The 15,751-nt window shown below is 40.4% G+C and overlaps 1 protein-coding gene across 1 annotated transcript in view; it reads right to left on the bottom strand.

Annotated features, from left to right (window-relative positions):
- Positions 1 to 7,948: 7,948 nt before the first annotated feature.
- The window catches only part of camk1da (calcium/calmodulin-dependent protein kinase 1Da), an 86,413-nt gene continuing 78,610 nt past the window's right edge, over positions 7,949 to 15,751 (bottom strand). The window contains exon 11 of the mRNA XM_005460394.4: positions 7,949 to 15,537. Within this exon, the coding sequence (XP_005460451.1) occupies positions 15,416 to 15,537 (122 nt within the window). The 3' untranslated portion in view covers positions 7,949 to 15,415. The remainder of the gene's footprint in view (positions 15,538 to 15,751) is intronic.

The following is a 15,751-nucleotide window of genomic DNA, read 5'->3' as shown; positions in this document are numbered from 1 at the left end:
GGAGAGAAAAAAAAATCTAAATCAAATCACTTTTATTGTCACATCACATGTGCAGGTACACTGGTACAGTACATGTGAGTGAAATTCTTGTGTGCGAGCTTCTCAAGCAACAGAGTTGTGCAAAAATACAATAACGTAAAACAAGCAAAATATAAAAATGGCTAATCTAAAAAGTAATAAATATATGTACAATATATAAAGGTATATACATTACTGAACGTGTGTACTAAATATGTTTTTCTACGTGTGTGTGTGTGTATATATAGTGTGTATATACATGTTTTACAAATGAAATAAAGTAAACAATAAAATAAGATATATAAAATATACAGAGGTTGGTATGTGCAAAACAGTGGCATTAATGTACAGTATGGAGTGCATAATGTTGAAGTTCCAGTAGTGAGGGTGAGGTGTCTATGACGTGTTCAGCAGTCTGATGGCCTGGTGGAAAAAGCTGTCTCTCAGTCTGCTGGTACGGGACTGGATGCTGCAGAACCTCCTTCCTGATGGAAGTAGTCTGAACAGTTTGTGGCTGGGGTGACTGGAGTCCTTGATGATCCTCCCCGCTTTCCTCAGGCACCGCTTCCTGTAGATGTCTTGGAGGGAGGGAAGCTCACCTCCAATTATCCGTTCAGCACACCGCACTACTCTCTGGAGAGCTTTGCGGTTGTAGGCGGTGCTGTTGCCATACCAGGTGGTGATGCATCCAGTGAGGATGCTCTCAATGGCACAGCGATAGAAGGTCCTGAGGATGCGGGGGCTCATGCCGAATCTTTTCAGTCTCCTGAGAAAGAAGAGGCGCTGCTGCGCCTTCTTCACTGTTTTGTCTATGTGTACTGACCACGTAAGATCCTCAGCCAGATGTACACCAAGGAAGCGGAAGCTGCTCACTCTCTCCACAGCGGCGCCGTTGATGGTGATGGGGGTGTGTACTCCTCTGCACCTCCGGAAGTCCACTATCAACTCCTTTGTCTTTGCGACGTTGAGGGTGAGATGGTTGTCTTGACACCAGTGGGTCAGGGCGCTGGACCTCCTCCCTGTAGGCCGTCTCATCACCGTTGGTGATAAGACCCACCACTGTAGTGTCGTCCGCAAACTTCACAATGATGTTGGAGTTGTTAGTGGCCGTGCAGTCGTAGGTGTAGAGTGAGTACAGGAGAGGGCTCAGTACACACCCCTGTGGAGCACCAGTGTTCAGTGTGATGGGGGATGAGGTGGTGCTGCCCAGTCTGACCACTTGGCGTCTGTCAGACAGGAAGTTAAGGATCCAGCTGCAGAGGGAGCTGCTCAGTCCTAGATCCTGCAGTTTCCTGTCCAGCTTCGAGGGAATGATGGTGTTGAATGCTGAGCTGTAATCTACAAACAGCATTCTCACATACGTGTCTCTCTTCTCCAGGTGTGACAGGGCAGCATGGAGTGTCAGGGCTATGGCATCATCAGTGGACCTGTTGTGGCGGTATGCGAACTGTAGAGGGTCCAGTGAGTCGGGTAGTGCAGAGCAGATGAAGTCCCTGACCAGCTTCTCGAAGCATTTGCTCACAATGGGGGTCAGGGCTACAGGTCGCCAGTCGTTTAATGAGGAAATGGTGGAGGATTTGGGTACAGGGACGATGGTGGCCATTTTGAAGCAGGCTGGGACTACAGACAGAGAGAGGGAAAGGTTGAAGATGTGTGTAAACACTCCAGCCAGCTGAGCCGCGCATGACTTGAGGACGCGGCCGGGAATCCCGTCCGGACCAGTAGCTTTGCGTGGGTTCACTCTCCTGAAGTACTTCCGCACATCCTCCTCAGACACAGTGTGCGCACTGACGTCATCCGCGGTGCGCACACTGTCCGGTCTCATGGTGTTCGCTGTGTCGAATCTAGCGTAGAATACATTTAGATCCTCACACAGAGAGGCCGTGGTCTGCGGTGTGCTGGTTTTCCCTCTAGGTCCCCTAGGTCACTAGAGTACAAACAACAATCCCAGCATGAGCAAGCACACACAAACGGTGTGCCAGTTAAGCTCTGCAGCAACACACAAAGAGTGTAAAAAGACGTTAAGGGCAGAGGAGACACTGTATATGTGTGTGTGTCTGGTCCATCAAGTGACTGGAATGTGTTTGTGTGGGCAGCAGTGTTCTGAGCAGCAGGATCTTGCTGAAATATTCCTCTGGAGGGAGGTCATCACATCACGAGACCTCACCGAGTGGAAGGAAAACAAATCACTAAAGCAGGACATATTGAGGGGCAAGCCGGAATGGGATGAAGACGCATGAGAGATCTTTTTCATCAAAAACTGATTCACTGTGTCTGTCTTGATGAAAAGCTTCGTGATGATGAGGTGAAGGAGTTTATCACCTGCAGTGGGCGATTGATGAGATCCTGAAAAAAACAAGCTTAGAAAAGAAAAACGCTCCTTTTTTGTACATCCTGCCAAGAGACTCTTAGGTAGATGAAGTGGCCATTTAAAGTGACTGTGGTTTGATTTCATAAGAAACATGTTGTTTATTAAAGATTTCAAAACATTCTTAAACATTCTTAAACTATTCTTAAACATCTTGCAACTGAGTGGTCAGATTTCAGCTACCAAGAACTCACATACAATTAATTGTTTTACAGCACACATTTTGGTTTGTGATGAGTGGAATTAAAGTGGCGTTGTTCCCTTTAAATGCCCCAGTCGACATATGGGACCTGAGCTTTCTCTGCTATGTTAAAAAAAACGGCAAAACCTTTGGTTTGTAGGTGACCCTGAATCTTCCCTTAGTTATGCTGCAATAGGCATAGGCTGCTGTGGGATTCCCATGATGCATTGAGTATTTCTTCTTCAGTCACCTTTCTCACTCACTATCACTATCTCTGCATTGAATCATACTTGTTATTAATCTCTGTCTCTCTTCCACAGCATGTCTTTTATTCTGTCTTCCTTCTCTCACCCCAACCGGTCGCAGCAGATGGCCGCCCCTCCCTGAGCCTGGTTCTGCTGGAGGTTTTTCCTTGTCACTGTCACCAAAGTGCTTGCTCATAGGGGGTCATATGATTGTTGGGTTTTTCTCTGTATGTATTATTGTAGGGTCTACCTTACAATATAAAGCACTTTGAGGCGACTATTGTTGTGATTTGGCGCTACATAAATAAAACTGAATTAAATTGAATTGAATTGAATTGAATTGAATTGAATTGAATTGGGGGAAACTATTTTTAAGGCTTCTTTTAATGGCATATCTTTTTTCATCTGCAGTCTTTTTAAAAGAGGGAATCAATGTTTCTTTTGCAAAATGTCAAATCATGAGTAGGATGATGAGGTAGGAGTTAGGGGCTTATCTACCTCATCATGCAAGAAATTAAAATGCCCACAATTCCACAAAAGTTGGATTGCTGTGTAAAATGTAGATAAAAGACAGGGTGCAATCTTTATCAAATCTCAAAACACACATTTCATTAATGATAGAACCTAAAAAACCAACTGGTTTAAACTGACAAAGATTTAAAAAATGAGGTAATTTTGAATTTGATGGCAGCAACATGTCTCAAAAAACTGGGACGCGCCAACAAAAGGCTGGGAAAATGAGTGACGCTACAAAGAGAAGCAGAAGGAACACAATTTAGGATAAATGGCAACAGGTCAGTAACATGATTGGATATAAAAGAACATCTTAGGGAGGCAGAGTTTCTGAGAAATAAAGATGGCCTGAGATTCACCAATCTGCAAAAACTTGCAACTACAATTTGTGGAACAATTTCAGAACAATGTTCCTCAATATAAAAATGTGGAGAGAATGCTATGAAAATATCTTTACTGAAACCCAAAACCGTTTTCTGTTATTGTAAAAGACCTTTTAGAATCATCTCTGGTGTATCTATAGTGGTGCAATATGATTTTCAACTTTGTTTGGTTGTTAGGGGCAGTAAAAGGAAAATATATGACTTCACCCCCCTGCTGTTTGCATCCAAAACTGTCAACCCAAATGACACAGATGATCTTTGCACACAACATGGCACAATCCCGCCTCCATTTCCTGCGACTGTGTTATCTCTTCGTTTCAGATGATCTGCCTGTCATTAGCTTTATAGAATACCCACGATTTGCCGCTCAGCAAAAAACAAAACAAACAGCGAGCCAAAAGGAGAGGATAAAACCCTGCAGTGAGAAATGTGATGAAGAAGAGGATGGCTTACAGAGAAGTGGCGAGGAGGGGGGAGAGAAGTGCTGAATTATAGATGAGGAGAAATCAGTTTAAGAAGCACGAAGATCAGTGACTCCGAGCACACACAAACACAAACACACTTACAGAGCCCTAAGTGTTTTTCAAGTTAGCTTGGCAGCCAATTTCAGCGAGAAATGTCTTCAGCATGCGTGTGTAAAAATGAAGAGCAGTTTTGATTAAGCACAAATTCAGTTGGCAGCTTTCCCATTTATATGTCTCCATGTTTGAATATGTGCATATGTTATTGTAAAGTGCTGGAAAGTGATGTAAAATACTTTGGTTTTCATTTCAGTGCTTTGGAGTGTGTGTCAGACGGAAAACTGATTTTGAATAAGCTTACACATTGGTTCCTCTGTATTCAGCCATGATACAAAGACAGTTGGGAGGAATGTCTCCAACTGAGATGGAGGGGAAAGTAAAGGAAGTGTGACGACCTGAACCACAGGAAGCTCCAACAGGCCAAACTCTGCTAATAAAGAACTAATATTAATACAGCTTATCTTTGAGGAGCACATATAGACCTTCAGGGTGATGCCGCTCAGCATGGTAAAGTCAACATCGTCTTAACCACTTACTTCAGTTGATAAGAAAAAAAAAGAAAAAGGAACTTTCAAAGAGAGATTTCTTTTTTCATGTTAGCTGATTAACTGTAATGTTAAATGGGTACAAAGGCTGAGAGTATCCTGCAGCTTTCATTCTTCTAAGCTGTTTTTGGAAGCAGTATGGAGTAAAATTTAAACATGCAATAAAGTCGACAGTAGCTTAATCTGTGTTTCCAGGGTTCGTGGTTGTGGGGTTAGGGTGATGGGAACATCAAGGGACCTTTGCAACATTGTGTTTGAATTGGACTCTGGAAACATAGGACCAAGGGACCATGGGACATGGCTCTCAAAACATAAAACACTGGGATAGGATCCTGGTAATATAGGATAGCAGGGATTCTGAGATAGTTCTTTCAAAACAACGGATAATGAAGAAACTTATAAACACAGAACCATGGGACCTTGGGATGTGATCCTGGGAGCATACATTTTTGGAATAGGACATAGGACAACCTCAAAAACAGAGAAAGAATAGGGATGGGAACCTGGAAACACAGGACACTGGGCACATAGGACATTGGGGCAGAACCTTAGGAATATAGGACCTTGGAAACAATGGACACTTTGCAACCACAATGGGATTATTGTCCCATTAGATAGAAACAACTACTAGTAATGACTTCATGAATTTATTTACAAATAAAAAATTTAACCATTAGACAAAAAATTATTTATGATCCCCTCACAGATGTAGCATTTTCTACAGCTACCTTCAGTACCATTGATACTTTTTTAGACTCCTTTTCTCCTATTGATCCTTCTGAGTTCATTTCAGCAGAAGGACTCTGACAGTGGGCTCATTTCTGTGCTTGTCCTGCTTCTCCTCCTTCAATTGATCCCAAGCACTGCAGCAAGAGTACTGATGGGAAGTAGAAAGTGAGAACATATTTCGCTCCTACTGGCTTCTCATTATTGGCTCTCTGTTAAATACAGAATTCAATCTAAATAATCAGGCACCATTTTATCTTAAGACTGCATAGTACTGTATCGCCAAAACAAAGCACTTCGCTCTATCACTGCTATTTACTTGTGGTTCCTAGGGGATTTAAAAGTAGAACTGGAGGCTCTCTTCTTTTTTTTCTTTTTTTTTTTTTGTCTGTCCCATTTGGTTCTTTAGCCGTCAGAATTGTTGTCTGAAGACCAACAAGGATACCAAATGGATTTATTTTGCCAAATGGATCATCATGACATTGCCGTATTGGTCCATTTGATCAAACTTTGTTGTTATTATTTACTTTATTTTCAGTTGTTACAGATGGGACAGACATGACTGGGGGATAGGAAAGGGAGAAAGAAAGAGAGGAAGGAAAAGAAAAACAGAAGGGAAAAGGGACAGTGAGAAAGGGCACTTACAACGACAAAGAGAAAAAAAAAAATCTCCTGGATCACCTGTTGAGAGAAAAAGAAGAGAAAACAAGCAAAAAAAACAAAGCAACATACTAAACACAACACCATCACGTTAATCTAGCTAAGTGTGAACAGCAGTAAATACTAAATATTGAATATTGTTGTGCAGCACGCAGGACAGACAGCGCACAGTGTGCTTTGAAGTAGCAGCTAAGAAAGGTGTAGTTTATGTCTACGAACAGTGAACACCCGTGTGCACACCTGTGTGGATCAGCGCGCTTGTATACAAAAGGTTTCCCCATGTAACGGTCTGTTAGAGGGTGTGGAGGGCCATAGCCCCATCCCCCAGGGCATGAAGCAGGCATGGAGGAGATCCAGGCTCCAGACATCCAGAGGCCCCAGAGTGGAGGCTCTCTTCTGTGGAACTCTCTGCCTCTCTTCTTTTTCTTACATTTTTTCACTCATTATGTGTTTATACACTACTCAGCATTTCCTCTCCCTCACCCTCAACAGGTCACAGCATATGGCCGCTCCTCCCTGAGCCTGGTTCTGTTGGCATTTTCTTCCTGTTAAAATTGACTTTTTTCTTCTCACTGTTGCAAAAGTTGCTCAATTGCGGGGTGGGGGGGGTGGGGTGGGGGGGGTCATCTGATTCTTGGGGTTTTCCCTATATTATTGTAGGGTTTTTGGGTGGATGGGGTGGCTGTACTTAGGATGTTGAGCAGGGCATCTACTAATTGGCAGATTGGTCGTTCAATCCCTGGCCGCTCCCAAGTATCCTTGGGCAAAACACTAACCCCCAGTTGCTCTCTGAAGGTTAATGAAGGATATTGTATAAAGAACAATGGGGAAATGGATACTCTCCAGCTTACAATAACAGCATTAGAATTGCCACTAATGTTATATGTTTAAAATGTTCTTTTAATATGATACTAGAGGCAAAAGATATGCATTGTAAGCATGACGTTAACTTCACCAAGACTTAGCAAGTAAATAATATAAAAAGTGAAATTACACCTGAACACCAGAGTCACGTAGTTGACACACAGCATATCAAATGACATGACTGGACTACATGAAAAGTCAGAGGCTCCCACAAATGAGCAGGATTCATAGATTGGTGATGATACATATCTGTACAGCAGTTCATAACAATAAATCCTATAGCTGTTATCTCAGACAAAATTCTTATTTTAACCAAAACCCGATCAGCACATTTTAACAATGAATTTGTTGTAATGCTGGGCTGCTGAAGAGTTTATAAACTATCACTGAAAGCTATCACTACTACAAAAATACAATAAGTGATATGATGTATTTCCAAAGTTTTTTCTGTACTCTTATTGAACCCTTAGTTGCAATGACACATGCGGCCATCCAATTAAGTGGTGATAACTGGAGTGTAAACCAAAGGAGAACGTGTTCAAGTAGAGTGTGTACTTATACGCTGGACACTTACATCTGTTGAAAGGGATTTTTTGTTTTTTTAAAACTAATAATATTTCAAGCATGTGCTAGTAAAAGCGAGGTGTGCCTTTAGTGTTTGCAACATCTGTCCTCTGTGTGTAAGCCATCTGTTGTACAGCATATACATTAAGTGTGGTCAGACTGTAGTAAAGAGTGTCTGCTCTAGTTCCAGATTCATAGCGAGTGTTTAAATATTGAGAGATAACACACAGTCGAAAGTGTTTACATTTGCAGGAATGTAGTTGTCATTCTGAGACTGTGTAGTGCTAATAAGTCAGTCTTATTTCGTCGAGTATGCACACAAACAGACAGAGAAAAAGAGTAAATGAGAGTAGAGAGTCATTTTACGATCATTCAGGATTTATTCCAGGAGAAAAGACAAACAAAACACAATCAGTCGCTCTGGCCTGTGTTGTTATGGTAACTCTGATATGTGCACATGATTGTCAAAGGCATCTGATATACAAGCCCCATCAACAGAAAATCATCATCATCGAAATCATCATTATCACACCACATTTAAGTGCGGCAGGCAGTGGCCGCTCCGAGAGGTGAGGGCATTGTCGACGTAACGACAGTGCACAGGATGAGAGTTTGTTGTGGTCACATGCAGAGAGTAAATACAGCCAGCTAACTTAGCAGGCTCTGGACAAGGACACCTACAGGGAGACACCAGGGGCCAAAGAGCAGCATGTGTAGAGTTTTAGTCCTACAAAGAAATCTTAGCGAGAGAGATTCTTTCAACTGGTGAGTTAGCTGTTCAGGTTAGAGGTGGTGGAGTGTTTTTAGCATCAGCTAGACCAAAGCTAGCTAATGAATTTACTAATGCTAATAAAATCTAACAACTTTTTCAGTCTAAGAGGGACACTGAAATAGTTGGTAACAATTCAAATACATGCTTGTAGTTCCTTGTAAGTTTCAACAAAATGCAATAACTACTGACAATTGTATAGACTTTAGCTAGGTAAATCCACCCCCGCTAATTAGTCTACATACAACACACAGTCAGTAGCTATATATATATATTAAACTCTCTAGCCTTTGCATTTATGACATACAAATACGTAAGGAAAGTATCAGAGAATTTAGCTACACAATATACGTTATCAACTTAGCCAAACTAAATAAAGAGCTAACGCACATATGATAAGCTAACATAATAAATTTTAAAATCATGAAACTAAAAGTTCTTTATATTTGCACTTTTGATTCAGTTTTTAGATGACTTAGATGAGAACTCTATGCCAAAACACAATTGGACATATGTGCAAATGCATTCTCTTGACAAGAAAAAAAATGGCAGTTTTCTTGAACAGAGCTTAATAGTAATCCCTAACTCCAAATTTCCTATTAATTTTCTTTATTGATTTTTCAGAAACTCCTTACACAGCAAACACTTCCACGTGTTAAAAAAAGGTCAGCTGGCAGTGTTTCGACGACATCTATTAGAAACTAGTTGCCCCACAATGCACTGCAAATTTTAAACCTAAACCAAAAAAAACTAGATGAAACTCAGCTTATGACCAACTACTGCTTTCATAAAATCTAGTTTTCAAGCAAGGAAAGGCTCTTTTTGAGATTTTAAGTCATCTTGTTCATTCTGAATACATTTTACTTCCATACAACTAAAGCCAGCTTTACGTATAAATTTAGTGACACAACCACTATTTAGTGTATTTTCAATTTGTATAATAAAAACCTGAAAAAAGGGCAATATAAATGCATTTTCTTCCAGTCGCATGACAAAACATAGTCATTCTAATTAGCAGAATTAAAGCAACTTTCATAGTAATAAACAGAATGAATCCAGCAAATAATAATAGTGATAATAATAGTAAGTAATTCCAGGGGTAAATTTTGCCAGTTAGAACAAATACTCTGCTTGGCTCTTGTGGACCCGGTCATCTCAACCTGTGTACGTCTTCACATAATACAGAGATACGAACATCATACAAGGGCATATAAGATTATGCAAACACTCATGGTAAAGTTGAAATCTTGAAGCACTTTTTTTCAACATGCTTGTGTTTTTTCATGAAGGTGCAGTTTTTTTCTTCATAAAAAAAGAAAGAAAGAAAAGTCAAAGGATGGTGAGTTCAAAGTGGAGAGAGCGAACGTCCGTAACAGTGTGTTTCTGAGTCGGTCACAGCTTTGGATTTCTTCCCTTAGAATGGCAAAAAACAAAAACGTAAGCCTGAGTTCAGTAAACGATGGTTTCACCTTTTGAGTTGGACTGACACTTAAGTGATGGTGGAACACTGATGGCATTAAACTGCACTGCGCAGCTCTGCTAATAGCAGCCGCGTGGTGCTGGACAGTTTCTGAAAGCTAACCGCAAAGTCGGGAAGTAAAGGAGACTTGAAGCTGGTTTTTTTTGTTACATTTTTTTTTTTACATTAAAACATTCCATAGAGGATACAATCAACTTCCCTTGCAAACTCATTCATTCATTCACTCACTCAGACATGCCTGTACAGCAAAACATTCGTAAATATTACCTTGAAAATGATCATCAGTATTCACAATCTATTTACAGTAGCATCTTTAACATGGAAAGACTCATTTGAATTACATTTATGTTTTCTCTCTCTGTAGCAAACAAAAACAGCAGACATAAAACCACAGAGGAGCATGGACCTGAACCCTCTGCCTGCCTCACAGCACATTCAGAAGCCCACACGTCCAAGCTAAAGTGTACGACTTCACATTTAATGAACGGTATTCCTAATTCATTAACTTCTTTGAACAACCTCTTAAACCCCTAATGTAGATCATTCAAATTTAATAATAATAAGTGAGTGAGTGAAATGGTCTTGAATAGATTTAAATAGAGCTGCTGATGTTTTCCTTTGTTTCCTGATCATGCTTTCCAGAAATAAAAAGCATTGACAACACACTTAAAATGTTTTTAAAAAAATGCATAGCAATCAATGGGTAAATAGACACGATAACAGTGAAGAATAAGATTAAGGTGGTCATTGGAATAAAGCCCTTACATGTTTGAAAGTTCCCTTCAGTATACATCGATTGACGTCAGAGTCAGATTACTTTCCTCTCAGAAAAATGTGTCAGAATAAATGCAAACCTTCAGAAATCTCAACTATCTGTGCGCAGGCATGTGTGCAGCAGTTAAAACATTAGATGTTTGTTTCTTTTTTGACTGCCCTGACACGCGCTGTCTTAAATAATCATACTGTACCATACTCATCGAACTTCAGAATTGCTTGGTTGCTACAGTGTTGTGCATAAAGTAACAGAAGTGTTTTCAGCCAATGAATAGTCTACATGACACCGAGAAGTATCTGCTCTGCATCAATAGTGTCACCATATATTATGCAAGTTTTACAATTTATTCTATAGTGCTTGAAAAACTGTACAGTCTGCGGAGACCGTAGTTTTATAAACGACAACTGCAGCATGATTAGAGGTTTTCGCAAAGTCTTCTATCCATTAAAAGGATATTTAAAATGTCAAATATCCCACTGCCACAGACAGAATGAAAAGCTGAAGATATACTGACTTTTTATTTCTCCAATATGGGGTGGGTCCAATGCATCCCATAATGTGACTAATTGAACTTTAACCTAAAATACATAATCAGTAGTTTATGGTCTTTCTGGGACTTTACATTGTGTATTATAGCTGATGGATTTCTAAGTTGTCATACTTCAAAAGATTATAAATGGCAGTTTTCTTCCCGTGAACAACCTTCAAGCAAAGCGAATAATGAGTGCACCTACAAAAACAGCTGTTTTCTGTGCATAATGTTTTGGCTGAAACCTGTTAGAAACACATCACCTTAGACACACTGCTGGATTAGGCTGGAAATTTAGCTTCATCACACTCACATACTCAGACCCACATACGAATTTGCTTCTTATTTTTGAAAAACCGACAGAAGGAAGGACTCAGATGGGGCAAGAACTTTGTAAACTAGGTAAGAGACATTAAACACAATGCTGGTTTTGGACTTTGTGTGGGATTATGGCTTAGTCTATGCTAGAGAAAAATAGGATGATGACCTGGAACTTCAAAAACCAGTGCTTGCATTTTCAAGTTTTCTGCTTTTAGTGACGAAAGCAACTTATCTTCAAACACAGACTCTGAATGGCAGAATTTAGAAATAATTGGTGTGTAAATTAACACACTTTAAAAAAAGATAAATTGCCAACACACAATCTCAGTCAGTGTGTTATATTCCAATCATCATCATGCAGCAACTAAGTCATTTCTTATAGAGTCACTTCTGAGTCTGTGTTTCAAATCTATGAGGTTCTGATGAATTTCTGTGTATGAAGATGGCAACAAATTTGCAATTTTAACCATTTTATCATAGTTAATCAGTGTTATCACAAACAGACTGCATGTAATTACCAACTTGATTCCATTCCATCACAAACTGATAGCAGACTGACTTGGTCTTTTTGCCATTTTATTGCCTTCCTGACACACCAAAGTTGCTTTGAAGGAGGCAGCTGACTGCGAGTGGTTGCAGACAGGTCCCAGTGTTCGAAGCAACCATTTCAAAGGAAGCAAGATCATAATATCATTCTACATCGCCGTAGTAATTTTGGACATGCTGCAGTCTTCAGCCACTTTTTCCCTAGTGTGACGTTGTCATTAGCTGATGATAGGAAAAATGCAGAAATACTTTAGAAACATTACTCCTTATCCTTTCAGTGAGGGCAAAAGAGATGATAATCTAGATGCTAGATGGAGCCTAACACATAGAGCGGTGCAGTGAACCAAAAATGAATTCCAGAAAGCTTCGGTGAGTTTAGATTTACTGTCATTTTCACCTTAACTTGAATTTTATCCAAATGTGGCCTCACACCCACCTCATACTGCCACATATCGAGAGTAGCACTATGAATACTTTGCAGTTTTTTTGCAACACAATTCAGGCAATAAAAATAATGTAAATGGCAACAGATTATGAAAAGATAAAAGGTCACAAAACATTCTCTTTAGGTTATTTTGCAGCTATAATCAAGCCCTTAGTTTCCGTCTTGAACAACTTCACATCTGGCTAATTTTGTTCTAATTTGTCAAGCACTGCAGAATGAACCAAATTGTCTTCATTACCAAGCAATAGTCTTTGGCTACAATTCAATAAAGGGATCGGTAAAATTGCATCGAATAAAGACATGACAATCTGATATGTGTGAGTGAGCACCCTACATTGTACAGCTCTGCTTTCTGGGACAGGAAAGGCCATTAGCCATGTTCAAGAGTTCCATTAAGTGAAGAAAACAAAAGTCGGGTTAGTAGTCAAAAATACCACGCTGAGTCGTGGATCTGTGCATTTTTTTAGAGCCCCGTTTCCAAAAAAGTTGGGACAACATGTAGAATGTAAATAAAGAGAATGCATTGATTTACCATGTCCTAACCTCTGCACTGAATTGAAAATAGCATAAAGAAAACATGAAGTAATGATAGTGAGAAATGTTACTGTGTTTAGATAAAACATTATTCTCATTATATATATTTAAAGACATCAAAGTGTTTGAAAGAGTTGGGGCAGAAATAACGACTGGAAGAATAGATTAATGTCTAATAAACCTGGTGGACTTGGGTGTTGCAAGCATCACCAGTGACATCATCACAGCCCTGTAATCTCTTAAAGGTGGTAAAGCCTAACCTGGGGACACTTGTGTCTCCAAACTGTCTGTGCACATGTTTTAGGGCTACAATGACAAGCGTAAACTGTTCATAGGGATCATCAACTAGACTTAACCCATCATAGGACAGGTTAGTTGCACCTTACTGCTGATGAGTAGTTTCTTTAATGGAAATCACTGCATGTGTTCAGAAATGCTTCTGCAAGCCATCAGAAACATTGTGGAGCAGCTGAAATCCAATATCAAAGAATAATGGGATAAACATTTTTTTTTTAAACTACAGCAATCGGCCTCCTTGGTTTTTCAAAATAGTTGAAATAAGTGTTGATTAGGAAATATGCCCCTGTCCCAACTTCTCTGAAAAGTGCTGCAGGTATCAGCGTTAAAAAGTTTAAATGGTTGGTGAATCGCTGCTTTCAGTCTTTAATTACATTTCATTACTTTTTTGAAAATGCTTCAAAAGAAGCTTCAAAAGTAAGCATTGATGCCCTGCTGTTGCCTGCAGTGAGCCCACGTATGTATATGGTCAATAGTAGTCCAGGTCTAAATTATCAATGCTCAAGTCACGCATCAATACAACTCTACAGTAAGGACACAGCTAATGTCCTGAAGCCTGGATCATTAACTGCAATGCTGCCTGGAACGGCCGGATGTGACAAACCCCATAAATAAAAAGACTAATTCAGGAAACTGGTGTTCACCAGCACACAGTGCAGCTGCAGTTTTCCCTGAGCACTTCTGGACTGGGTGCAGCTTGACAAATAAAGAAGGTGAGCTCATGGCTTCGTTAGAGACATAAAGAACGATGGCAGGCTACAGCTTCTCCATTTTGGATTGTATCTCTGAGGACCCACGAGGCCTTTCTTTTAGTAACTATGCTGCGGTGCCTGTAGGTCCTTTACTGGATGTGTTGTCCAGTAAATACATATCTCTATGTGTTCTAATTCTATCCTAAACTTATTCCATGTTTCATAATAACCAGTATGTGTGTCCCTTAAAGGGCAATTATTATAAAAGTCTCATAAAGTAAGAAAATAATAAACGAATCAGAATCTTTCAGACAATAAACAAGTTGTACAATACTCTGACATCCAATCAGTAAAGGTTTACAATCTCTACTCTCTCTGATAAACACATGTGAATGGCAGCTAATCTATGTCTGATCCCTTCTGTGCAAAATAGATAAAGCGCTTACTCATGTTTCCACATCTCAACAGTCATATGGTACTTTTAAAGCACTTCTTAAAGCACGAACAAACAAACAGACAACCAAGCCCATAAGGACACACAAATGTCTTAAAGGTGCTATGTGTGGCATTTTTACACAGATAAACCACTGTCAAGATGAATTTGCTACATTTGCATAATTTGTGTTTAAAAAAAACGACCGTCTGTTTTCTGTGTTCCACAATTACCAGGTCAGATTGGCAGGGAGATGTGTTTGATTAACAGGAAGTGAGATTTGCTTTTTTTAGACCAAGCATCTGGCGATGATGGGAACTGGGTTCTAATTTAGATCCTAACACAACAACAGCTATTAATAAAGAGGAACTACATTTGGCTCATCTCGGGTATCGTCTCATTTGTTTACACTAATTATGCCAAGGTAGCAATATCAATTTGACAATGATATGTTTGCTACACATAGCATCTTTAAATTTAACAGCAGTTAATAAAAGTAAAACAATCCGTTTGCCAACAGTCAAACCTAAGTCGGAAAAAAAAAGCTAAATAAATTGATGCGGGAAAGATCAGATTGAATAGGGAGGCTGAACTTGTATGACACCAGCAGCTCCACCGAGAACCACCAACTGCAGCTCACATGTGGAGCAGTGGACACCTTTTATCAGGTAATGATCAAAGCCAACTGTGTGAACATCCCCAGTGTGAGACAGTGGGTGTGCTGTGGCTGTGGCAGGACGAGTTTTATGCCGAGATCCTGGTGGGTGTGCAGTATGACAATGGTGGCTTGAATCGGTGGGGTGGCGGTAAAGTCCTCTGCTCTCCCACGAGCAGGGCGGGGTACCGGCTGGGGGGCGTATCCGAGAGGCAGTAAAGCGAAGAGAGGGAGGGACAAAGAAGAGGGCGATCATCTTCCTCACTGGTCGTCCTCGATCTCTCTTTCTTTCCCGGTCTCCCTGCTTCACAGCGCCGTGGCCTCCCAGCTGGTTCCCCGCGGGACCTGGCGTCACTTGGTTTCCGTGAGAACCGGGGCGGGGACCACAGATGGGTGTGGCCGGTTCAGCTCCGTCCCTGTGGTAGGAGAAGAGGCTGCAGATGCCAGACTGCAGGCTGTGACTGCAGTGACACCTGAAAGAAGGGAATGAGAAGCTGCATCAGCTGCTTGTAATACTGAAATCCCTCCTTGATTTTAAAAAGAAGTAGAAAACAATAGGCTTGCATTTCTCACTAGTGACTGGATCACTAAGATAAAATTAGTTTCAGTTTCATAAAGAAGTGAAGACATGAAACAGCTTTTGCACTGCACAGCTAAATATGTTGAGGAAAAATACAAAATAACGTA

The sequence above is a fragment of the Oreochromis niloticus genome, linkage group LG17, assembly GCF_001858045.2.
Source record: "Oreochromis niloticus isolate F11D_XX linkage group LG17, O_niloticus_UMD_NMBU, whole genome shotgun sequence".
NCBI classification, from domain to species: Eukaryota; Metazoa; Chordata; class Actinopteri; order Cichliformes; family Cichlidae; genus Oreochromis; species Oreochromis niloticus.
Note: the sequence above shows the minus strand (reverse complement) of the source record. Positions and strands in the feature narration are given on the sequence as shown.